This window comes from Capricornis sumatraensis, chromosome 17, assembly GCF_032405125.1.
Source record: "Capricornis sumatraensis isolate serow.1 chromosome 17, serow.2, whole genome shotgun sequence".
Taxonomy (NCBI): Eukaryota; Metazoa; Chordata; class Mammalia; order Artiodactyla; family Bovidae; genus Capricornis; species Capricornis sumatraensis.
The window spans coordinates 52187324-52212944 of record NC_091085.1 but is presented as its reverse complement, the minus strand read 5'-3'; the positions used below and the strand labels follow the sequence as shown (position 1 = coordinate 52212944).

The 25621-nt window shown below is 44.2% G+C and overlaps 1 protein-coding gene across 5 annotated transcripts in view; it reads left to right on the top strand.

Annotated features, from left to right (window-relative positions):
* The window catches only part of SFSWAP (splicing factor SWAP), an 80220-nt gene that overhangs the window by 12661 nt on the left and 41938 nt on the right, over positions 1-25621 (top strand). For all 5 annotated transcript variants that reach the window (XM_068989733.1, XM_068989731.1, XM_068989730.1 and 2 more), the window contains 5 exons: positions 3494-3719; positions 4623-4735; positions 5618-5753; positions 24199-24439; positions 25416-25547. In XM_068989733.1, coding sequence (XP_068845834.1) covers positions 3494-3719; positions 4623-4735; positions 5618-5753; positions 24199-24439; positions 25416-25547 — 848 coding nt within the window. The remainder of the gene's footprint in view (positions 1-3493; positions 3720-4622; positions 4736-5617; positions 5754-24198; positions 24440-25415; positions 25548-25621) is intronic.

The window sequence follows — 25621 nt, the reverse complement described above, 5'->3', positions numbered from 1 at the left end:
CGACCCCATGGACTACAGCATGCCAGGCTTCCTTGTCCTTCACAATCTCCCAGAGTTTGCTCAGACTCATGTCCATTGAATCGGTGATGCCATCCAACCATCCCATCTTCTGTCATCCCCTTCTCCTCTTGCCTTCAATCTTTCCCAGTATCAGGGTCTTTTCCAGTGAGTTGGCTCTTTGCATCAGGTGACCAAAGTATTGGAGCTTCAGCTTCAGTATGAGTCCTTCCAATGAAATGTGCTTGTTTAACTTACTTTATGGACAAAAGGGAAAGGGGGAAGGATTCAATGCACAGTTCCCACCATGGGCTGGGTTTCCATCTAGTAGGTTAATAGCAACAGCGGCTAAGGAGTGTTCATTAAGCAGGTGCTGTGAGCCAGGCACTGTGCTGCTTGGCTCCTCAGTCCCCCTGACACCAGTATTTCTGTGACGGGGACACAGGCTAGAGGTGTCAAGAGTAGTGGCCCCAGGGCAGCCCAGAGCCATTGCAGAACTTGGGGCCACATGGTTACGCTTCGTTGAAGGTTGTTCTGATTAGAGCGTTAATTCTCACCATGTGTTCAGCTGGTGTGTTGCCACGGGATGGAGGCGGGGACAAATTTTATTTACCCATGTCCCTGTGGAGTTCGTGTGTTTTCTCAGGAGATTGTGAGGACTGTTCGTGTATGATGAGCGCTAACTAACCCCTGGTCCAGCACGTGTTGTTCATGTTTGTTCTTCTGGTACTTTGTCTCTTAACTGTTTGTCCCTCTTTCCATGCAGAACTTAAATGTATTTTTAAAAACACATATGTCACCATGTTCCCTTCTGGCTTCAGGATTTTGAATCTGGTTTCAGTAGACCTTTCCACCCGTGACAGCCCTATATTCCGTGCTGTTAGATCCATAGTTTTGTTTTTACAATGCAGTTCATGACTCAATCTGATGTTTATTTGGGGCTGTGATCACAGAGGGCTGATAGTTCAGTTGATAAAGAATCCGCCTGCAATGCAGGAGACCCCAGTTCGATTCCTGGGTCAGGAAGATCTGCTGGAGAAAAGATAGGCTACCCACTCCAGTATTCTTGGGCTTCCCTTTTGGCTCAGCTAGTAAAGAATTCACCTACAGTGCGGGAGACCTGGGTTCGATCCCTGGGTTGGGAAGATCCCCTGGAGAAGGAAATGGCTACTTACTCCAGTATTCCGGCCTGGAGAATTTGATGGACTGTATAGTCCACAGGGTCACAAACAGTTGGACACAACTGAACGACTTTCACTTTCATTATCACAGTGGAGGAAAGGGCCAGCCCAGCTGCTCCTGGGGTTCCTCACTTATTCACCCCATGTGCCACCCAGTCTGGCCCCTCATTTTCCCCCAGCTCCTGGATCTGAGCTCCAGTCTTTTCAGACCTTTTCAGAAATCTCATACTTGTGCAGGTTTTCTGAACTCACATATTGTCCCATTTTCGATTCCTGCTCTGGAGTTCTTAGAGCCACATTAATTTTGGGGGATCTGGGAGGTGTTAGCCCCGCTTCTTGGGGCTCAGTCATTTTCTTAAAGCACTTTCTTGAATTGGAAAATCATTTTCCCCCATATCAGTCTTTGTAACATATGTGTGTTGAACATTGGGCATATCCTTAAAATCTCATCTTTGGGTGGGAATGATTATATTCTTAAATAGAAAAGGATTTTTCTAAAACTTACATGATAGAGCAAAGAATGTCTTTCTCCAGACCAGGCATTTGTCTTATATACACTTGCTTCAGTAGCAGATCTTGAAAGGACGTTCATAAAGTACTTTGCTTCTCTATACTCATCATCGCTTTGTGAAATTACCTGTCTGTTTCTCTGTAACCACTGTAGCCATAATACTGCCCAACATGTGGCTAGGCCATGAGAGAATATCTCTACATATAGGGGCAGATGGGGTTATATTTTCTCATAAGGGTCATTGTTCTGAAGTAATCATAAATGATTATCATATATGCACTGACTCAAAAATTAATCTTCCTGTTGAGGCAAAGCCACTGAAAACATGCATCAGCATCCAGACTTAAGTACTCAGTGAGCCTTTAACATGGTCTCTGGTTTATTTCAAGATCAGTGAATAGCTTTAATTGTAGACATTTACGCTGTTGAAGAGTGAAGGATGTCATTAGTTCAGGAATCATATTTGAGAATTAAGGCATTGGTATTTCATGAAGGATTCAGGCCTCAAGTGAGAATAAGCATCTTGACTGGGCGTCATTAATGAGAGGCCATTTCCCACTTTATTTGCATGTAATTTTCTAGTATTAATCTTTTCATTGATATTAATAAAAGTATTTCAGATGTGTGGCTTCCAGCTTCTGGTCTGAGGGGCTCCATGTGTGAGTAGGAATTGCTCAGCTCGGGATGTGGTAGAGGTAACTTAGCAGCAGGTGCAGGAGAGAGGTGGGGTCTGATTCCTAGTAGTAAACTCACTCTAAGGCAACAAGATGATTCACCCAGTAAAGGTGGGTGAAACCCTCCCTATTCTGGCCAGACCATACCTTGCTGTTCAGTTGCTAAGTTGTGTCCAATTCTTTGCAACCCCATGACCTGCAGCAAGCCAGGCTTCCATGTCCTTCACTATCTCCCTGAGTTTGCTCAAACCCTTGTCCATTGAGTCAGTGATACCATCCAACCATCTCATCCTCTGTCTTTTCCATTGGGAAGTTGACTCTTCCCATTGCGTGACCAACGTATTGGAGCTTCAGCTTCAATATTCGTCCTTCAGTGAATATTCAGGGTTGATTTCCTTTAGGATTGATTAGTTTCATCTCCTTGCTGTCCAAGGGACTCTCAGGAATCTTCTCTAGTACCACAGTTCGAAGGCATCAGTTCTTCAGTGCTCAGCCTTCTTGATGGTGAGGCTCTCACATCTGTACATGACTGCTTGGAAAACTGTAGTTTTGACTATATGAACCTTTGTTGGCAAAGTAATGTCTCTGCTTTTTAATACACTGTCTAGGTTTGTCATAGCTTTTCTTCCAAGGAGCAGGTGTCTTGTAATTTCATGGCTGCAGTCACCATCTTCAGTGATTCTAGAGCCCAAAGAGAAGTGATTCTTAGATCCTTGAAAAGCTTGTTGAAACATGCACCCTCTCCTAGAAATATGCATGTGTATGTGCCGAGTTTACGTACAGCTTCCCAGAAGATTCATAACCCTCTGAAGCCTGTCTTGGAACCATGTTCAAGGGTGCCCAATATACGGAAACCTGTTGATTTTCTTACAGAAGTCTTCCCCCATCAGTTCAGTACAAAGCTAGAATGTCCTGCCTCAGCACAGGAGTTTTCTCCTCACAAAATTCAGAAACTAGTTGTCTTGCGACAGGGGCCAGTGTCGCTCTGTTCAAACTGGGCTCTTCCCCTTGAAATGTCTGTAGTTTCCTATAGTTGGCAGTAAAAACCAGGGTCAGTTCTATGTTTTGAGTCACATAGTCAGTGGACAAGAGAACAAACTGGTGACATGAATGTGTGTGTTTTCTCATAGCCACCAACAGCCAAAATGCATGCCATCATTGAGCGCACGGCCAACTTCGTGTGCAAACAAGGTGCACAGTTCGAGATAATGCTGAAAGCCAAGCAGGCCCGAAACTCTCAGTTTGACTTCCTACGCTTCGATCACTACCTCAACCCCTACTACAAATTCATCCAGAAAGCGATGAAAGAAGGACGGTATACGGTACTGGCAGAAAACAGAAGTGAAGAGAAGAAGAGTATGTGAGACTGTTTCTGTCCTGCGTTGGTTGGGGTGGAGTGGGGCAGGGATAAGGGGGGACCCTGGAGAAGTGTAGGGAGAGTCATCCTCATAGATAGAAGCTTGAAGTCTACACTGCAGAACTTCCAGAACGTTTATGAAGTCCTGCTGCCAAGGCCCGGGGATTAAACCTGCTGGTGCTCCATAGTCTAGTATGACACTCTTCCTAATAAGTCTGAAAATATGTTAGATTCTTTATTAATATTTTTATAGATTGGTGATGTAGAATTAAATATTGATGCCATCAGAACATATCCATGTAGGTTGGAAATAATTCTTTCCTTTGGGCTGTTGAACGTGTCACAGAGAAAGCAGCAGGCTCATGCTTCGTGGATGGTTCTAGGGTACACGCCCGGTTAGGGCGTAAGGTTGAGTGTCTAAATTTGGAGTTCTTACAGCAAAGGCTAATTAAGTATTTCGAATAACATCCTGAGACAGCAGTATATCTGTCTGCCATTGAATTTTTTTTCAGCTGAAACATGATTTTCAAAATCAGTTGTATCAGTCTTACTGCAGACCTTACCTTCTCCATGTTGGTCTCCTGTAGGTTTCTAAAATACCTGTTGCTGTTATTTCACCTTCATAAATCAGTAAGATTTTTGCCTCTTTTGTAAAAAATGTGAATATTCAGTGGCCCCTGACCGATAAACGCCAGAGGGGAGGTGCCACTGGGCTACGCCTTTCTCAGCACCTGCCTTGCTGTTGAGTGACTTCGGGGGCAGTGAGATGGGGAGTCTTTCCCAGAGGGATTATTTGGACAGATAATCGAGGAATGGCAGCACATAGTTCTGCCTTTGTCTGTTCCTGCATTCCCACACAGTATATTTGTACCTTAAAATCTTGAAATGTGCTTTGCTTTCAGAGTCAGGCGTCAGCTCTGACAATGAAGATGACGACGATGAGGAGGATGGCAGTTACCTGCATCCGTCCCTCTTCGCCTCGAAGAAGTGCAACCGCCTGGAGGAGCTCATGAAGGTGCTGGTCTCCTTACAGAACAAAACTGCTAATTTAACCTTGGAAGTTGTTAAGCATGTTTTTGTGTAATAGCTCTATTTCGTTTTACGATCATTGAGGTATATTTCGGTTTTGTTTGACTTGGCAGCAAAGGATTTGGTCCCTTTATTTCTTATATGCCCTGTTTTATATAATCACAAGCATATTGTTTTCATTTTATTATATTTTGGATTTTTTCACTATTTGGGATATTTAGAATGAGTAAAATGTTGGTTAAGACTTAGAAAATGGGTTTTTCATACAGATTTTATTATAAGAGGATTTCATAGGTGCATAGAGTATGTGCTGCTTGAAACCATCTGTCACAGGAAACATAATGTTACCTAAAAACCTATTTATTTTTTTTCATCCTTATCATTAGGAGTTAATCTACACCCCTCATGCTGCCATTTGTGATGTGAGAAAACGGGTCCCTCAGACCTAAGCTTATCTTTTCAGCAGTCACACAGTGCAGCTGATTGATTGGACCTTAAAAGCTGTTGGTGATTAAAAATGAGAAATTGTTTTGAGGAGGGGCACAGTTTGAGATTTTGAGTGAATTTGGAGGCTGACACTTTTCTCAGCAGCAGTCTAGTCCTATCTCCCATCCTTACTTTCGCTCATGTCATTAGGAAGAGTGAAGTGATTCATTTATTCACTTCCTCTGGATCTCATGACCAGCTAGAGATCTCAGCCACAATTAGTCAGGACCTCCTTGTGTGCACGCACGTTTACACGCATGTGCTGAGGTTTTTCCGAAGCGTAGATACTTGTTCTAAAGTTGAGATGAACCTTGCCACAGAAGGGTTTTGCGTGACTCAGAATGCAGGAAATGGTGTGACCTGGCATCTTCTCTCTCTGCAGCCTTTGAAGGTGGTAGACCCTGATCACCCCCTTGCAGCACTGGTCCGTAAAGCCCAGGCTGACAGTCCTGCCCCCACCCCACCCACGGCGGATGGTGCAGCCGTGCAGCCCTCCCAGGTGGAGTACACCACTGACTGTGAGTATTTTGTTGTGCGCTTCCCGGCAGGGTGTCAAAAAAATATGAAAGCTGGCGGGCAGGTCTGGTAGAGGTGCCATGAGGAACCTTTACGTTGAGCATCCTTACCGTGTGGCCTCATCCTCTTGCTTGTTGCTTCATATTGGCAAGTGGCTGCCCTATCACCAGCGTCAGGCCTGCATTCCAGGACGGATGAAAAGGAAGGGCAAGAGCAGAAAGCAGTGTCACATGGTCTTCTCATCCTACAGCATAGGCTGGGGAATGGACTTTCATTTGGAAACATTGCTGCCCTAAATAAAATCAGTTCTGTTAAGAAGAGCAGGGAGAACAGACATTGGTGGACGTGTAGTGTTGTCTGCCATGGTCACTTCGCTGAAAAAGACGACAGGGCTTAAAACAGTGTCTAATATGCACCTTGGAACTGTTTTCGGTCCCCACTTATTCTCTCTGATTGCTACTCTTCTTAATCTTAAGATTACTAATAGAATGCAAATCTTGAAGTTTTTATTCAAGAAATTATTTGAAAGTATTTAACCTTGGTCTTACTACCAGGTCTTTTTAAAATTATTTTATTCAGAGGTTAAATATTGAATGAGAGAAGAACCTTTAGCAAAGCCACAGGAATTCTGTTCAGCCTACATCTGGTATCTGATTCAATGAATCCATCTATAAAGCTTGTCACTCTCAGCGATTAGAGGGTCAGCCTGAGGTTAATTCCGTTTTAAAATGTATAAAGTGCTTGCTTTGGGGGAATGAAGCTTTTGTTAAAAATGATAACTGTGTCCTTATATACTTCGTGTCTGGCATTGGCATGCAATAATGTGTAATTTTGATGTGCTAAATTAACATTTTTAGACCTCAGAAATAAGTTGCTTTAGTGAACTTAATGCATATGTCCTTATAAAACCTCTTAGAGAACTCAGGTAACATCTTTAATGCTTAAATAAGTCAAATGAAATTTCTTTAAATGTTCAAATCAAAGAGCAGATCTGGCCCTATTTGATCTCACCTGCTGGTTAGGGTTTGGGCTTGGGGTGTGGTGGACCTGTCATAATAAGCGGAAATGCCTGCAGCATTTTGTAAATCACTCCCCAGGGGCTTTCTGTGTAGACAGCCTGCACAGGTGAATCTACTGCTGCCTCAGTCCAAGGTGCAAGCTGCTGAGCGAGACGTCTCTAGTTTCCTTCTTCCTTGCTGTGTCTTTTCAGACCCATCCTTGAATTTCCACAAGTTCAGTGTGCTGTCCCTGCACCTCCACTAAATTCCTAGAGCTATCAAACTTTCTTAAATTGGGAAGGAATAGAAATTCAGGATTGAGTGGCGATTACCTGGTTATTCTCGCTGCTTATCACTAGTGTACATGCAGTTAACTGTGATATTGGTAATGGCTCAGCGTTGTCTAGAGACCCTGTAGGACTGGGCAGGGGAATAGCCAAGTGAGAGAAGCTGCTCAGTGACTCGGGGTTTCACTGCAAGGTCCTGTGGTCTGGGCCAAGTAATGACAGGATGAAAGTTGTGGGCAGGTCCCAGGGAGCCCATGACTTCAGTCCCTTCTGCCACCAACCAGGGGCCCCAGAGGCCAGGGTGACTCATGGCAACCTCTTCCCCCACCCCAGTATAATCTCACTCTTGCTCTTTGCAACTGCTGTGAACCAGTTCATAGGTGAGAAGTCTTGGTTCCCTGCCTGACCCATGACCCCAGATGGAGATACTCCAGTCAGGGGGCACCATTAGTAACTGGCTCTTCCCCTCAACAAAATAGTTGTTTTGATGGTCATCATTCTCTGGTGGCCCAGCTGATAAAGAATCCACCTGCAATGCAGGAGACCTGGGTTCGACCCCTGGGTTTGGAAGATCCCCTGGAGAAGGGAGAGGCTACCATTCCAGTATTCTGGCCTGGAGAATTCCATGGACTGTATAGTCCATTGGGTCGCAAAGAGTCAGACATGACTAAGCGACTTGACTTCACTTCATCACCTTCACACGTGCAAGAGTGACAGACATGAGTAGGAGAGGGCCTCTGGGGGGTCTTGCCTGGACACACCCTGCATCGAGGGCAGCCTCACATCTGCCTGAGTCCGCAGAGATGAAGGAGGTGGTGCTGACAGAACGTGTGGCTGATTAGACATGGCAAGGGCAGGGACCAACTTCTAGGTATTCCAGAGAAGCAAGGAATCTAGCATGTTTGGGTGAAACATCTCAACTCACAGATGTTGGCAGTGAATTCGTACTTTGTAAAAATATAAGGCAGTCCAGCAAAACACGCAGCAAGCCAGATGCTGCTCACAGGTGCCTGCATCAGACCTCTGCTGTGGGTGCAGGAGGAATCACAGGCTGTGGGTCAGAGGGAGCTCACAGAGCTCTTCTGTGGAGACTGTGCTCAGCAGTAATCAGCTCTGCCTAGAGGCTGGGGAGCAGGCTCTGAAACATCCTTCAGATTTCAAACAGATTTAAATGCAATGTTCCAGGAGCGAGACCAGTTTTATTGAAATGAGGAGGACAAAAACCAGATTCCTTCCTGGTAGGAAGTGAATGGGTGGTGTGCACGACCCCTTGGCCCCTTCCTGGAACTTGCTTGTGAAGAGGGATGTGGGGACAGCACGTAGTGAAGGAAACGTTCCCTGAGAGCCCTCCCTCGAGGATCAGCCCCTTGGTTTGCCATGACAACAACCCATCTAGCATCCGAGAGTCTTAGAGTGGGAGAGGTGGCCTGGGTATTCCCAGGAAGAGCCCGGGGCTAGAATTTGGCTCTGGATCAGAAAAATGCTTAGAGATAGCTGTACTTGGGTTCTCGAAGTTTGTTTTTATTTGTGGTTAGATTCTTAAAAATTAGCAAGCAAGAATATGAAAAATTTGAAAGAGAGGCACAATAAAGGGCCACATCTGATGTGGCCCATAAGATAATCAAGTGATGTGTTATAATAGAAGTCCTTGGGAGGTCTGAATTATTTGGTGATTTAAGGAAAGCGTGTGATTAAAACAGGTGTGAAAATGCTCCGTCCATACATACCTGAACGTGTGCCCCTGTTGACTCACTTTTGGCCTGGGCCACACCCTTGCCTCTGATGGGCGTACTCACCACGGCCAGCCTGGGTTCGGTGAGGTGAGGTGTACATCAAGAGCAGAACCCCAGGCTTGTGGTATCTTCCTTCTGCACTTTCACAGTTCTTTCTCCCTCCTTGGGTTCCACAGCAGTTTATTGTTTTTGTATTTTAAGCAATTGGTGTTTTAACCCATCTTTTAAAGGATTCAGTTTCATTTTCACAGAAGCAGCCATTCTCTTTTCCCACCCAGATTTCATCTGTGTGCATACATTTTAATTAAATACCTACATTCCAGTACATTTAACTAGAAAATGTTTAAAAGTTAAAAACTCTGCTGGTAAAAGCAGAAGACTCAGCCATCTAAGGAGGAATATCCTGGCCTGGTATGTTACTGCCTCCTGGGGCCTCCCCAGCACAAATCCAAGGAGACTCTTCAGAGGGAGAGAATGAATGAGCCCCCCAGAGACAGGTTCAGATGAGGAAGGGCTGGCTTATGAAAAGCATGGTGTCAGGAAAAAGCTATTCAGAAAAGATCCCATTAAAACCTTGCCTTTTATCTAACAGCAGAATCACTTCCAGGTTTAAGTGCCAGATGTGAGAGTCTCAGGAAAGTAAGTATACTTTAACAGATAAAGAATCATCTATTTAAACCAACAGACATGATATTTAACTAACAGAAAAAAATAAAACTATCAAGAAAGCAGAAAAAACTAATAATACACAAACAGTATTTATAGTCAAGTAGGAAAAAAAACTTACAGTCCAGTAGAAAAAATGAACTATAGTATGAATAATTCACAAAGGTAAAAATGACCATACAATTTTTTTAAAAAAGATTTACCCTTGCTGCCCACTCAAATGGCATTGTATCTGCTGACTTTAGAACCTAATCTCCACGGAAAATAAAATCCAACATTTCTTTTAAATCAGGCTGCAGCAAATATATGAAGAATCTGAGACTTCATTATGATAAAAAAATATCCATTCTCAGGAACATGAGAATACTTTGAAATTATATATCTTAAGATAAAATAGAAGTTTCTGGGCTATGGAAAATGTTCTTTTGTGTATACCTTTTTAAATTTCTTAGTAATCACAGATTAAATAAAAAGATGTAAATGATCCTACAGTGACATGCCATTTTTCAGCTGTCACATAAGCAAAGGACAAGGTTGACAGCACTCACTTGTTGCTGGTGAGAGTGTAGACTTGTATCCAGCAGGGTGGGGGGCAAGTGGACAGTGTAGACCAGAACTAAAATGCACTGGCCTTTGACCCAGAATTTCTCCTTTATTTCCCCAATATTTCTACAAATGTATGTGTAAAGATTGAGCTAGAAGAATGTTCACTGTGGGACTTCTCTTATAGCTCAGTTGGAAAAGAGTCTGCCTGCAATTCCGGAGATCTGGGTTTGATTCCTGTGTCAGGAAGATCCCTTGGAGAAGGAAATGGCAACCCACCCCAGTACTCTTGCCTGGAGAATCCCATGGACAGAGGCGCCTGGCAGGCTGTTGTCCATGGGGTCACAAGAGTCGGACATGACTGAGCAGCTAAACCGTCACCACCACCTGGTGGTCCAGTGGCTAGGACTCAGTGCTCCCAATGCAGGGAGCCTGGGTTTGATCCCTGGTCAGGGAGCTAGATCCCACATGCTGCAGCTAAGACCCAGAGCAACCAAATAAATAGTTAAAAAGAAAAAAAATAATGTTCATTGTAAAAATGATTTTTATTAGTAGCACAAGGCTGAGCTGCCCTCTGTGTCCTTCAGGGAAGACTAATGGAATAAGCATCAGGGCATGCATGTATGTGGCTGGCTGCTGGAGTTAAGAGAGGAGCTGGAGGCCCTGCCTGGGGCGCTTGGTGTGGGTGAAGGCAGAAGGCCCAGGAATAGGTTTTGGTGTGAGACCATCAGCATTCAGTTCAGAAGTGGAAAGACAGGTTAGAAACTGGTACTCACGGTGCCCTCGGAGAAGGACCTGGAAGAAGAAAGTACAGGACAAGGAGAGGGACTCCTTCCTTGGCCATTTGCACTCCTTTAAACCTTCTCAGGAAAAATACAGATTTGGGTGATACTTATTTTGAAACACTGGTATCCTGAGTTAATTCTTTGCAGTTCTGTGATTTAATGACATGACTGTTTTGTCAGCTCTCCGTGTATTCTGTTGAGGCTTAAGCAGTCCCTGTGGCAGCTTTTATCCCAAAAAACAAAGGCTGTGGTGCCCACCTGCTGGGGCCCATCTAGGTAGCTGGAGTCTCTAAGTTTTTCTATCTTTTTATATGACTTGGTGGTTAATAATGACATTAGAATGTACTCAATTGTCCTTTGTTATTTACTTTCTGCTTATCAGAGATTTTCCTAGATTTAGCAGTCTAGGAGGAAAAACATCTGTTTTTATTTTAAAAGAATTTTTTCTCCAAATTCCTTAAATACAGATATATGAAACATAATCTCTTTCACCTATTAGTCTGACAGTGAACTGTCATTCATGCTGTTAGCTGTTCTTATTTGGCTGTCTTATGCTATTTAGCTATAAATCCTTACCAAAGAGCATAATAAATAAAATTAATTATGCAGGAAGCAGTAATGCTGAAATACTACCCACTATTATAGGATGTGGTTTTTTTAAAATGCCAACTCAGTTTTTTTAATGTTCTATAAATAGCTTAAGTGAAATTAAACCACATCATGTGGCTGCAGTAGATATTTTCTTGCTTCTTCCAAGTTTTTAAAATGTGGTTTTGCTGTTGGTTTTAGCATTTTTTCCCTGCAAAGTCATGACCTTGAAATGGTTTACTTACTTTCCAAACTCTCCTTTAGAAATGGCTTTATTGTAATTCAAGAGAAGTAGAAGGGGAAAAGTAAAAATATTACCCAAGATGCTACCATCCAGAAATAGCCATTTTTAACATTAGGTGAACATCATTGACAGTGGAAAAGACTGAGGTAATCGTGGGGACAAAGGGGAAAAAAAGAAGCTAATATCTTTAGGATACAAAGATAATTTTGATGAAAAAATGTTTTTAAAAATTGATGTGTAAATAGAAATATTTGTGTTAAAGTGGAAATAACCTTTATAATTTTACTTGAATTTGGCTGAAGAACCTATAATCAAAATCAAAGTGAAGTAATTCCTGAACTTCAGGTAAAAGTTTCTTCCAAGAATTCAGTTCTAAAGGTTAGGAGAACATTAGAGAGGTTGGAATTGTAGGGTGTGGTTTTTTTTTCTTAAGCTTTTTATTTTTTATCTTAGACATTATTAATCAACTAAGAAACTAGAGAAAATTAAGTCCTCATTAAAATACCTTCCCTTCACCCCTTCCCTAACTTGTTTTTTGTTTTTGTTTTTTTAAAGAAATACACTTAGATTGTGAGAGTTACACATAGTATTTATGTTCAGTTCTGTAACCATAATTCCCTGGTTGATTATTCTGAGTTCTTTGGGTTAAGTTTTTTGTCAGAGCATCTCTGTTTGGGTTCTTTATCTAATTCATTTCTTGGTCATTAGAATTTCATAAACAAGTAGGTTTTTTGCAAGGTTTCTATTTCATATGTACTTTAAAAGGGCCTGCCTTTGACCCTGGTGTAGAAAGGAAACATTGTCTGGGTATAAAATTCTTGGGTTGCTTATTCTTTCTCTGATATCTTTGTAAACTGGAATTTCACATGGTCCTTCCTCTCAGAGAAACCTAGGTTGGCTAACTTTGCCACTGACTAGTTGTGTGGGTTAGTCGTTTGGTTTTCATTAGTTGCTCCTGGGTGCTGTTCTCTGAGATCTCATGTTCAAAAATGTCTGTGTTGCCCTTTGACATAAATAGCAACTTGACTGAGAATAGTGCACTTACTCACACTTGCTTGGAACTTGGGAGCATTGCTTAGTGTTGCTGTGAAAAGGGAGAGAGTGGCCAGCTCCATCTCCCCCCTTAAGAGCCTACTCTTTCTGATTGGATGCCTTAAGAATTCTTTCTTTGTTCTTAAATTTTAATAACTTACAATGAAGTCCTCAGTTTTCCTGGAATTTATTGCATACCCTTTCCAGTCAAAGATTCTGTTCTCATTTCAGAGAAATTATTTTGTACCTCTGAATGTCTTTTAAAAGATGCCAGCTTCCTGATTTTGGATCATCTTTTTCTTCCATGTCTGTCATTTTCTCTTTTTTGTTTTAATCTCGGTTTCTCTTTGGCATTCAGCATGATCACATCCACCTCCTGTCCCATCTTCTCCTTACTTTGATTTTTTTCAACTATGACTGTTCTGTTCCTTACAGTTTAAAATGTACCAGCTTGGTAAGAGTGGTGTTCCGGTCCTCAGTTTGTTTTCTAAGCTCTTCAGCAAGGTTTGCAGACCTCTCCTGTAAAGGTCCAGATGTAAGCGCTTCTAGTGTGGTGACTGAGTGCTCTCTGCAGCTGCTGCTGGTGGAGTGTGAAAGCTGCACTGGGAACAGAGGCGTGTAACGGGGCCTCATAGAGCTTGATTTATGGACACCGGAATTTGAATTTCATAGAATATCTGCATCATGAAATTGTTGTATTGGGTGGGTTTTGGTTTTATTTTTGAACCATTTGAAACTGCGAAGCCATCCTGAGCTCTCTTAGGCTGTGCTGAAGCAGACACACAGGCCTGGTTCCTGACCCTGCTCAGCATGATCCCTTCCATCTCATTGCTTGCTTTACTTCCTTTCTTTGTGCTCGATTGAATTCCTGTCTCTCCAGATTCGACTGTGGCCCAAAAACTCAAAAGGTTGCTTGGGTTCTGTTTCCTTCCAGACTCAGTTCCTTGCTGTCTACGTGGCATGTTCCTTGCTGGATTCCTTTTGCTGGGCCTCTTCCTTTTCACCTTCCCCTTCACCCCTCACCCTGCTTACTTGGCAGCTCTGTCCAGACCTCTAGTCCCAGCATCGGGCGCCCCTCCTGTACACCATTCACAACTGCTCTGAGATGCTTTGTCTGCCCTCCCAAGTGCAGCTCCTCTGGAGACTCCGTTGTCCGCTCTCATGGGATCCTAACAATGCCCTGGAGCAGATATCCTTCCCCAGGTCACCCCCCACACCCCCGCAGTCTCGCCTCACCCTGGGCTCCTGGTCACACACTTGAGCCTCCTGCCTTCTCCACCCAGACTCTCCAGAATCCGTTCTTATGTAACTTGTCTCCAGAACCGAAGCACAGTATAAAATATTCAGATCATTTTGCTTGAGGGTCACTGATGAAGACTTTAAGTAATGGTTGGAGACAAGGCATCCTGAGAAATAACTTGTATTTGCAAAAAATAGAGCGATTACTTTTCAACACTGGCCTTAAAGTTCCAGAGTCACATGTTCACATGTCTAAAACTGATTCGCTTGAGTGGTTTCCGGCTTTACAAGTGAGATATTCTCAGCGTCACTACAGAAGTCTTCAGATTTTCCTCTTCCAGTTTGATGACAGCAGAACAGGTCTCCTTTTGTTCGGGGTTTTTTTTTTGCCTTGAACACTGGGCTGGGAAATTTCCTGGTGGTCCAGTGGTTAAAACTCCATGCTTCCACTGCAGGGGCTGAGGGTTCCATCCCTGGTCAGGGAAGTAAGATCTGCAGTTGACTTTTTTAAAACAAAAATTCCACTTGTAGAGGGGAAAGTGTTTTAGCTTCAGAGTAAATAGAAAATGCTAGGTGTATGACACTCTCCCAGGTGACATACCACAGCCTGCAGATAGAATCCAGCCCGCCACCTGTGTGTGCGACCATGAGCTAAGAACAGGCTTTACAGTCAGTCGTCTTGGTGATGGAGACACTATGAACCCCAATTCAATGGAAGTTTTACTGTGTAAAAGGAATTGTATTCTTCCCACTAATGGACCTGTGCCCCTCCCCCCACACCAAAAAAAAACCCTGCACTCAATTATTTTTACTGTATTTTCAATTTCAGCAGTTTAAAAATATGTGGGAATTTGTTTTTACTCACTATTAAGTGCCTGTATAATATCCTCAGTGTTGCTGCTTGATCCATGACCCTAACATAATTACTACCTGGGTTTCTATCGGAAAAATTTACCAACCCTTGGTCTATCCCAAAATTACTTAAGAGACTTACTGAATATGAGTATTCTTATTTTATTTACTCCTTTTTTATTAGTATGTTAGCCCTACAAACTTTAACGTTATAGCAAAGACCTGTTTCGTTAAGACTCCAGCATTTACAGTGTATTGTTGTGGTAGGAAGTGTCTGTGTGTTTCCAGCCCCCGCCGCACCTGCCTTCTCACCATCACCCCCTAACTTGAGTGCATCCAGAGCAGGACTCTCGTCTTACCCCCCCCACCTCCCGCCCCATCCCTGTTTGAGGGCACAGCACCAGCCTTCACTTTGTCATTCAGGCTAGAGCATCAGGCGTCACCTCAGTTTTCTCTTCCCTGTTCCCATGTCTTGCTGCGCCTCCTTGGGGATCACGTTCAGGGCCTCCTTCGAATCTGACACTTCTCACTGCATAACGCTACTTGGCCTTGTCATCTGTTGCAGCCCCTGTCAGTCTTGGTGAGCCTTCCCGTAGCCTGCGCTTCCTCTGGCGGTGAGTGGAAGCTGCCCTGCCACCTCCCTACTCAACCGTTCTCTTGATTTCCCATGCCATTTAGATTCCAGAAACTTGCCTCCACCCTCCATCTTGCCCTGTACTGTCACACTGTTCTTCCTGTGCCAAGTGGGTTCTGACCCCAGGGCTCCTGCGCTGGCTCCTCATCGGCCAGAAATGCTCCTCCTCGGAGCTGTCGCTGCTCAGGTCGGGTCTTCCCTGGCCTTGCACAGTGTCCGTTCCTCTAGTTCATCCTCTTCTCACACACCCTGTTCTGTGTTTCCATAACCCTTGCCAGAACTGGAGCTTACTTTCTTTGTTCCTTGGCTTACTTTCGCACTCTGACTTGCCATACAGCAGTTCCCAGAGGGTGGGGTTTGTCTGTCGTGGAAGTGTCCCAAAGTAATACATATATTTTCAAGTCAAATAATAAACGCTTTAACTGTTGTGAGTTTTTGAGAATTCCTTCATATCTCTGAATAATGCGTTTATAGCACTGTTTCTGGATTTATCAGCTCTAGATTTTCTCTGATGTCTTTCTTGCTATGACAAATGATGATTCGGCTCACTTGTGCCCCTATGAAGTCTGCGCTAATACCCTAAATTTTGCTCATATTACTTGTTTAGTTTTGGTTTTGGCTACTTTGTAACTTTAATATATTTCAACCTCAGTTTCCTAATCAAAATTCAAAAGGGAACAATACAGAAATAGTTGATTCACGAATCCTGTGCACCAGTTGGATTCCTCTTCAAAGTTTTGGACCTGTCTCTCTGTCCTGATCTCTGTCAGAGGAGCCCCAGCTATCAGATGCCAGGACAGTCAGCCAGGTCACTGCTTTGACTTCCTCGCCTCCAGTTTGCAGAGACATTGAGTGATGTGGGCTCTTGCTAATGGTGCCATCTTTTTAAGCGAGTCTTGATGCTGGATGCTTCATGTTTGCTGCTGCGGCAGCTTCTCTGTGACATTGTTGGTTGCATTCACGGTCCGCATTGTGGTGACTGACAGCTGTGTTTCTCAGCTGTATGCCTTGGTACCAGTCTAGATGGACCCTGTTCCCAACCTGCAGCCCAGGGTGTTCCGGTGACTTTCAGGCATTGCTTTCCTGTGTTAGAGCTGTTTTCTCCTGGTTGGTTTGTTTACTCCTGTATTTTACGATAGCACGTCCTCCAGTAGTTTGCCAAGAAAGAAAGGGTACACAGGAAGACCGATTTTTTTATTTTTTTAATCCTTGAATGTCTGAAAATGTCTGGATACTGACTCAAACATGATAGGTCATTTGGATGGATCCAGAATTGTGGGTTGAATATTGCCCCTCAGAGTTCAGAAGGTTCCAGACTTCTGTCTCCTAGAAGCCTTTGCCCCGTGTCATTCCAGTTCCAGTGATTTATACGGCCATTGAACAAGCTGGCATTGTGGGCAAACGATGCTGAGGATAGCCATAACATCGTTTCCTCCATCACGGAGCATCGCAGAATCAACAAGAGCCCTGGGGGAGTGAGTGCACAGCGCTGGCGGATAGAGCCAGGGAGGCCCTTGAGCCAAAGCTTTCAGGGCCCCAAGGCCTGAAGGCAGGTGCCTCACAGAAGGGGAGCGTGGCTGGGGACCTGATGGGGAAGGTTCCCAGCAGAGGAGTGATGTGGCTGGGTGGGCGGGAAGGGCTCTGTCTAGTCGAAGAAGGGAACCCTGGAGCTTCCGGGGCAGCAGTCAGGAGAGATCTGATTCTGGGGAGTCGGATGTGGGTCTGAGAGACCACGGAAGCCAGGCTGACCCTGTGGGAGGAGGCTTGACGCAGCTGCAGGAAGCAGGAGGTGCCCATGCGTGGGGACAGCGCTGTTCTGGACACAGTCCATCTGTGAGGTTTATGAGATGTCCCAGTGCAAGTGTCGAGTAGGCACTTAATATACTAGTTCAGCTCAGGGCTGGAGATGGCAGTTCTGGAATCAGCAAGTATAAACAGGATTTAAAGTCATTGACCTTATTAGAAAAGTCCTGGGATGTAGGCTGGAGGGGCCAGGCACTGACCTCGACGGGGTGCAGCTGCTGCTGCCCTGGCCGCTCAGGTGGTAACACAGTGCGCTTCTTCACATTCTCGTGTGAATAGAGTAGATTGGTTTTTTAAGAATATACTCATTTCTCCACAGAACTCGGGAAAGCTGTTTTCATTTTTAATACAAACACATGTTTATCTTCCAGAATTGACAGCAAGTATTGCTCACCAGGTCTCTAAGCTCCAAGAACCCTTCCAGTGCTGACATTCTCTCCTGAGAATGAGATTTAAGATTGCATACAGATATCAGTAAATTAGCTCTGATTTTTGCAAGAAGCCAACTGAATAGAAGGGCTTCGAAGGAATCAGGCAGGTCTGTGTGACCCTGGGTTCCACAGCTGTCTAAGCACACACAGTATCGAGGAGGAGTGCTTAAGGATATGCCTGGTGCTTTTAAGCAACTTGATTTTTTCCATACAACTATATCTGCCTTTGGAAAGTGTAGACCCCCACTGAAATATCTCTCTTGGGTTTATTTGAAGTAGGTGTTTGTGGTACTCAGTGATTTTTATTAAAATCACATCGACATTTAACTTTGGGGTGAAACCCAATCCCCTCTTGGAAAATTCACAGAAAATCCTGAGATCAATAGCAGACCTAGTAAGGAACAGTCTGTCACGGAAGCTCAGGGGAAAACGGAACCACAGGGGCCCTTTGGAACCCTGCACCTTCCCTCTCCCCCCACCCCAGTTCAGTCTGGGACACGGTGAGTTTCCAGAAACCAGACCTCTGACTGTCCTTTCCTCCATCTAGTCCAGGCATTGTCAAAACTCAGAAGAATTTCTGACTTGGGAACTATACACAGAAACACATGTGCTCTAGTTGGTGGTCATTTTAAACGGTTTCAAGGACTTAAAGAGCTGTGAGGCCCCACTGGGCAAGTGCACATCTTCAGCAAGTGTTGTGGGATGGTGTCAGGTACCCAGCTTCTCGCTCTTGCAAAATGTCTCAGCCCAAGGGTTATTAGGAGGCGCATGCACCCTGCAAGTCAGCAGGCTTCACTCTAAACACGTCTCTGGTGCTTGCTCTGTCCTGGGAGCTGTGCAGGTTTTCTGGCACTGCCCTCTGTGCCAACAGCCCAGGTTGCAGAGAACAGCCCCAGCAGTGTGTGTTCAGGAAGGCAGAGCAGAGCCTCCTGGGGCAGAGGTGGTAAGTTGCAGGTGTTCGACATAGTGATTCACAATTTTTAAAGGCTATATTCCATTAATAGTTATTATGAAATATTAGCTGTGTTCCCTGTGCTGTGCAGTATGTCCTTGTAGCTTATTTTTTTAGTAAATTTTTAAAATAATTTTTTTTAATTTGTATGTTTATTTATGATTGCGCTGGGTCTTTGTTGCTGCATGTGGACTTTCTCAAGTTGCAGCGAGCAGAGACTCCTCTCTAGTTGTGGTGCTCAGGCTTCTCATTGTAGTGGCTGCTCTTGTTATAAAACAGGCTCTCTGGCACATGGGCTTAGTTGCCCCACGGTTTGTGCAATCTTCCCAGACCAGGGATCAAACCCGTGTCCCCTGCATTGGCAGGTGGATTCTTAACCACAGGACCACCAGGGAAGTCGCACTTATTTGTTTTGTACATTATAGTTTGTACCTCTTATTAATCTCCTATCCTTGTCTTGCCCCCCCTTCCCTCTCCCCACTGGTAACCACTAGTTTGTTCTCTCTGTGAGTCTACTTCTTTTTTGTTACATTCACTAATCTGTTGTAGTTTTTAAAATTCCACATGTAAGTGATGTCAAATAGTATTTGTCTTTCTCTGTCTGACTTATTTCACTTATAACATAATGCCCTCCAGCTCCAGCCATGTTGCTGCAGGTGGCAGGACTTCATTCATTTTTGTGACTGAGTCGTAGTCCGCTGTGTATATGTACTACATTTTCTTTATCGTTCATCTGCTGATGGACACTTAGGTTCCTTCCATATCTTGGCTATTGTAAACAATGCTGTGAAAATTAGGGTGCATGTATCTTTTCAGGTTAGTATTTTCTTTTTTCCCAAAATATGGTTATTTGATTTTTAGATTTTTGAGAAACCTCCATGCTGTTTGCTACAATGGCTGCACTAATTTACATTCCTACCAACAGTGTGTAAGGGGTCCCTTTTCTTTACATCCTCACCAGGGTTTGTTATTTGTTGGATGTAAAAAAAAAAACCTAGGAAGGACTTCATAGCAGGCAGAAGACACGGTTTAGAGGTGCCAGGATCAGAAATGAAGAGCACAGTGCTGTTCACCATAAACTGGGGGGCAAGACAGGACAGGCGTGGGTCTTTGCTGAAATTGGCCGTCATATCCGTCCAGACTTCAGTGTCTGTGGTGAAAAGAACAGAAACAACTTTTACATTGCATGCACAGAGAATCTTGGAGAAACGGCCTCATAATTGGCCACAGTGTTGAGTCTTCAGCTGTGGCGTTGCCCCAGCAGGCACCTTGCAGCAAGTCTGCATTCTCAGCTCACCACGCCTCAGATGTTTCATTGCCATCAAGGTTATTTTTGGATGTACAGAGATTTTCAAATTCCTATTCACCTTTGCAAGGTATAATTAGAATTTATTGGAAGGGACTCACAGAGTTCTTATGTAAGAAGTGAGAGGGTGTCCCGAACATGTTGTCCCTAGGTTTCTGATTCCAGTCTGTCCTGTACAAGACTCCGCAGAGTGGATCCTGGGGTGGCCCTAGGGTTTGCAGCCTGAGCCCCATTTCCAGCGTGGGAATCCCCACATCCTGAGTAAGCCCAAGGCTTAAGAGAGGCCTTCGGGTTTGGAAGCTTTGTTTGATTTTCACACCAGGAGGTGGATTCTTTTCTTCTTAGTGAGCTCAGCTATGCATTTTAAATTTCTCCTTTATTTTAGCACACGTTTTTAGATGTTTGTAATGGATGAGTTCTTGGGTTCATCTGCCATTTCTCTGGCAGGCCTATTTTTAGTCTTTGTTTTAATTTAATATGATGGGTAGCTCAGGTATAGACTGATGGTTAATCTGCATATTCATATCAAAACTTTCAAAGGGCTGTTACTCAGTTTTAAAAATAATTTATTCACTTGTATTACATAAAGGATGCATTAAATTATAATTGTATAATATATAGTTGAAACTCAATTACGGACTTTTTTATTTCATATTTGTTTCATTGGTTTATGGCTACATTTTTTAAATGTATTTTGACTTGTTTTCAGGCAAGAGGCTGTCTGGAACAGGACGTGGAGTGTCCTTTCCTTGAGGTGTGACATTTTGGACAGCACTTGCTGTCCCCTCTCCCCAGTATACACAGGGGTGCGCTCTGTCGGGGGGGTGGAGGGCAGGGCACTCTCTGATCTTGCTGATGCTGCCTCCTCCTCTGTGGTGGTGGCTCTGCCCAAGGGGTGAGAAGAAGGACCCTTGTAGCTTGATTATCTGAAGGGGATAAAGGGAAACGTAATTCCATTTTTTCAAGGTTATGGTTTATCTCACAGAGGCTTCTCTTCACATTCAGATACCTCCTTTGGTTAGGAAAAGCCTGTATATGAATGTCCTATCAGTCTGTCCACCCATCAAACTCTGTGTGCTGAGTGCTGGGCTTAGAGAGCTAACCTCCCTTTCCTCCCTCAACGCCCAGCCCTTTGTGATCTCATCTCTGCCCGCGCCTGCCTTCAGAGGTGCGGTCTAAATGTCTCCTTGCTGAAGATCACTTAGAGAGGATGTCGAGGCCACACATATTACTCTGAAAATGTGGAATATTGTCATGAACGTGAACGGTGGTTGGTGCACAGCATCAAGCCAGAGAACCACAACCTAGGAACTGAGACGTGTGTGATTAACAGAGAGTAAGTCATTAGCATCTGCGGACACACCCGCAGCGCATGTGAACTGTGCAGTCGTTCCCGCCGAGGGCAGCAGGGCTCTGGTCCAGCTGTTAGGAGACCTAGGGAGCTGCTGCACCTCCCGCATCTTCCCTGCATGGCCTCCCTTGCTGGAGACCACGGGCAGTGAATAGCTCTCGCTATTTGTAAGTGTTTTTGTCTTAAAGTAAGTTAATTGAAAATCAAAATATAATTCCTTACTTAGGAAAATCTTTCACCATCCTCTAATGAATAGTAAATTAAATCTCTGTAGTCAGAACCAGTTGCTTATCTACAACAGGATTAGAAATTTAAATGCTTAATTAGATCATTGGGTCTTCTGTGGGTTTGCTGGTTTTGAAATTTTTTTCCCTCACCAAAAAAAAAATAATAAACTTACAGGAATTGTTATTGTTTTTGTTTTTTGTTTTTAAATAGGCTTTGTCTTACAGATACTAGCCTGTGTGGGCAAAATATGTAAGAAGTTATTGTACGTCACTGTTTATGATAATGAAGCCCCAAAGTGATCTCAGTGTCCATTAGGACTTCTTAAGTAAATCGCAGTGCATCTCTGCGCTGAGGTGGGGACATGCAGTGGTTACAGAGCAGCACAGCTTTGTAGACAAGATGACGACTTCCAAGACGAATGTATGTTTATTTTTGAAGTGTAGTTAATTTACAGTGTTGTGTTAGTTTCTGCTGTACATCAAAGTGATTCAGTTATTTATATCTACACACACACACACACACACACACACACAGATGTATATGGGTGGCTCAGATAGTAAAGAGTCTTCCTGTAATGTGGGAGACTTAGGTTTGATCCCTGGGTTGGGAAGATCTCCTGGAGGAGGGCATGGCAACCCACTCCAGTATTCTTGCCTGGAGAATCCCCCTGGACAGAGGAGCCTGTGGGCTACAGTCCATGGGATTGCAAAGAGTTATACACAACTGAACAACTAAACATGCACATACATGTATATACATGTATGTATATGAGATTTGTATCAGATTCATTTATTATATCTATTATATATATGTTCCTTTTCAGATTCAGTTCTATTATAGTTTATTAAAAGATACTGGATAGTTCTCTGTGCTATAGAGTAGGACCTTGTTGTTTTATCTATTTTATATATAGCAGTATGTATCTGATAATCCCAAACGCCTAATTTATGTCTCTCCTTCCCTCTTCAGTATTGTTTTATATGACTGTGAGACTGTTTCTCTATTGTAAATAAGTTCATTTGTATCATATTTTGGATTCTGTATGTGAAAGTCGCTCAGTCATGTCCGACTCTTTGTGACCCCATGGACTGTATCCATGGAATTCTCCAGGCCAGAATACTGGAGTGGGTGGCCTTTCCCTTCTCCAAGGGATCTTCCCAACCCAGGGATCGAACCCAGGTCTCCCTCATTGCAAGCGGATCCTTTACCAGCTGAGCCACAAGGGAAGCCCAGGAATACTGGAGTGGGTAGCCTATCCCTTCTCCAATGGATCTTCCCGACCCAGGAATCGAGCTGGGGTCTACTACTTTGCAGGTGGATTCTTTAACAACTGAGCTATGAGGGAAGCCCATTTACATTCTGCATGTAAATGATATCAAATATATTTGTCTCTCTTTCTGACTTAGTTCACTAAGTAATAATCTCAGTTCCGTTCATGTTGCTACAGATGGCATTATTTCATTCTGTTTTGTGGATGAGTAATATTCTGTTGGGTTTTAAGAATCCACCCACAATGCAGGAGACACAGGTTTGATCCCTGAGTCAGAAAGATCCCCTGGAGCAGGAAATGGCAACCACTCCAGTATTCTTGCCTGGGAAATCTCATGGAGAGAGGAGTCTTGGCAGGCTGCAGTCCATGGGGTCACAAAAAGAGTCAGGCACGACTTAACAACAATAGTATTCCATTGTACATATGTATCTCGTCTTTATTCATTCATCTATTGATGGACATTTAGGCTGCTTCCATATCTTGGCTATTGCCAATACTGCTGCTTTGAACAATTAGGGTTTTCTCTAGATGTAGGCCCGGGAGGGTGGCTCTAGTTTTTTAAGGAATAAGGAATCTTCATACTATTCTCCATAGTGGCAGGACCAATTTACAGTCCCACCAACAGTGTAGGATTCCCTGTTCTCATACCCTCTTCCTCATGTATTATTTGTAGACTTTTTCATGATGGCCATTCTGACTAGTGAGAGGTGATACCTTGTATTTCTGATGCATTGCCCTAATAATTAGCAGTGTTGACCATCTTTTTTGTGTGCTTATTGGCCATTGTGTGTTTTCCTTGGAGAAATGTCTGTTTGGGTCTTCTACCCATTTTTTGATTGGGTTGTTTGTTTTCTTGTTATTGAGGTATATGAACTGTTTGTATATTGTGGAAATTAAGCCCTTGTTGGTCACATCATCATACTTTCTCCTGTTCTGTGAGTTGTGTTTTCATTTCATTTATAGTTTCCTTTGCTGTGTAAAAGCTTATTAAGTTTTATTGGGTCGCATTTGTTTGGTTTTGCTTTTGTGTCTATTGCCTTAGGAGACCTAAGAAAACGATTTATGCCAAGACAGATTTTTAAAAGAGGAAAGTAATGAGTGTAAAGAGTGGAGAGTTGGTGTCAAACAGGAAAGCCAGTGGAGGGGTCCTCAGACGGTCATCTCACAAGACACACAGGGAGGGGAGCTGGGGTGCTGGGTAGGGGAGTCTGTCCTAATCTGCCGTTCTGCAGTTTGTGTAGGCAGTGGCCTTTTCTGAATGTCCCTGTGCATGCTCAGATTCCATTGTTCCTGAGTGTGTGTCTGGACATTGTCCAGTTCTTCCAAATTGTGTTGCCCCCTGGGCACCCTTTCTTATATCAGAAAAATAAAGAAAATACATGGTTGACATTGGACAGAAGGGACACTGCACTTGAGCAAGTGTCCCTTTCTCCCTGCATTGTGTATTCTAGCCAACTGGCCCATCATTTACCACTCTCATGCCCTCAAAATGTGTCTCTTCACAGCAACGGTGGCAGCCATGTACTACAGCTACTACATGCTGCCAGACGGCACCTACTGCCTGGCACCTCCCCCTCCAGGGGTTGACGTTGCCACTTACTACAGCACCCTGCCTGCCGGGGTGGCCGTGTCGAGCTCCACCGGAGTGACTGCCACCGCCCCACCCCCGCCAGGGACCACGCCCCCTCCCCCACCAGCCACGGCGGAGACAAGCAGTGGGGCGACCTCTACCACCATCACCACAAGGTATGCCCCCCTGCTGGCTGTCTGGGGCACACGTGCTCTTGGTTTGGGCTTCTTTATAGTATGGGTCACACAGAGGGTCTCTGTTATCTGAGTATTTATTATCCAAGTCCCCGCATTACAGGGGTGATCATGACATAGGCACTTAGAGCAGTGAGATTTAACCAACTGAGAAAATTCCCTCCCTGTTAGCATCCCACACCCCTCCCCTGAGCCCCAGCATCTGTTCTTTCCTGTATGTCACCATCTCAGGTGGATAGTATCGGGCATAGTCAGTATGGAGTCCAGTTATTTGCCAAAAACCCGGATTTCCTAAAGTTGGTGCAAGTGAATCTCTCCCAAACTGTTGGGAAACGGGGACCTGGCCATCAGCCCAGCAAACCACTGAGTCCAGAGCTAGCACGGCAGGGACTAAACCCCCAGCCCTTGTCAGGGGTGGAGTGGAAGGGACTCTGAGCGTCTCAGCTGAGCAGGCACTTTGTAAGAGGCACTGGAACGTGCTGAAAATGTGCTCAGGAAACTTGGCAGAACACTTGGGTGTTTTTGTAGAAATGACCCACTTTCTGAACGTGCTAAGAAAGTCAAAGATGAAACTATGGGTGATGAATTATGCTAGCCAGCATTTTTAAGATAAAAAAATCCACACTTGGTTTATTCTTGGTTACTTCTGAGAATTAGCAATTTGAGGGAAACGGGAGGAGATGATCCTATTTTCATGACCTTAAGTGTCACTTTGAGTAAAACCCCTATTTTCACAATCAGCAATGATATTTCGGTCCCTGTTTCAAGTGGATTGACTTTGACTTGTTTTCTGGAGTCCCAGTCATCTCAGATAAGAGCGTCCCTGTCTCTGTGTAACTTACCTATTGGTGGGAACTGAGACAGTGCAGGTCCTCCTCCAGCCACTGCGCCGGCTGCCCCGACCAGTGGTCTGGGGGAGGGCCTAGTGCTGTGGGTGTGACTCTGTTCTTCCTTGCAGTGCGCTTGCTCCCGTGGCCACCATCATCCCCCCGCCCCCCGACATCCAGCCTGTGATTGACAAATTGGCAGAGTACGTGGCCAGGAACGGCCTTAAGTTTGAGACCAGCGTTCGGGCCAAGAATGATCAACGGTGAGTGATATGGGGTAGGTAGATGGTATTTGAGGTTTAGTTTAGCTTCTTTTTTTACCTAGCTACATAATTCT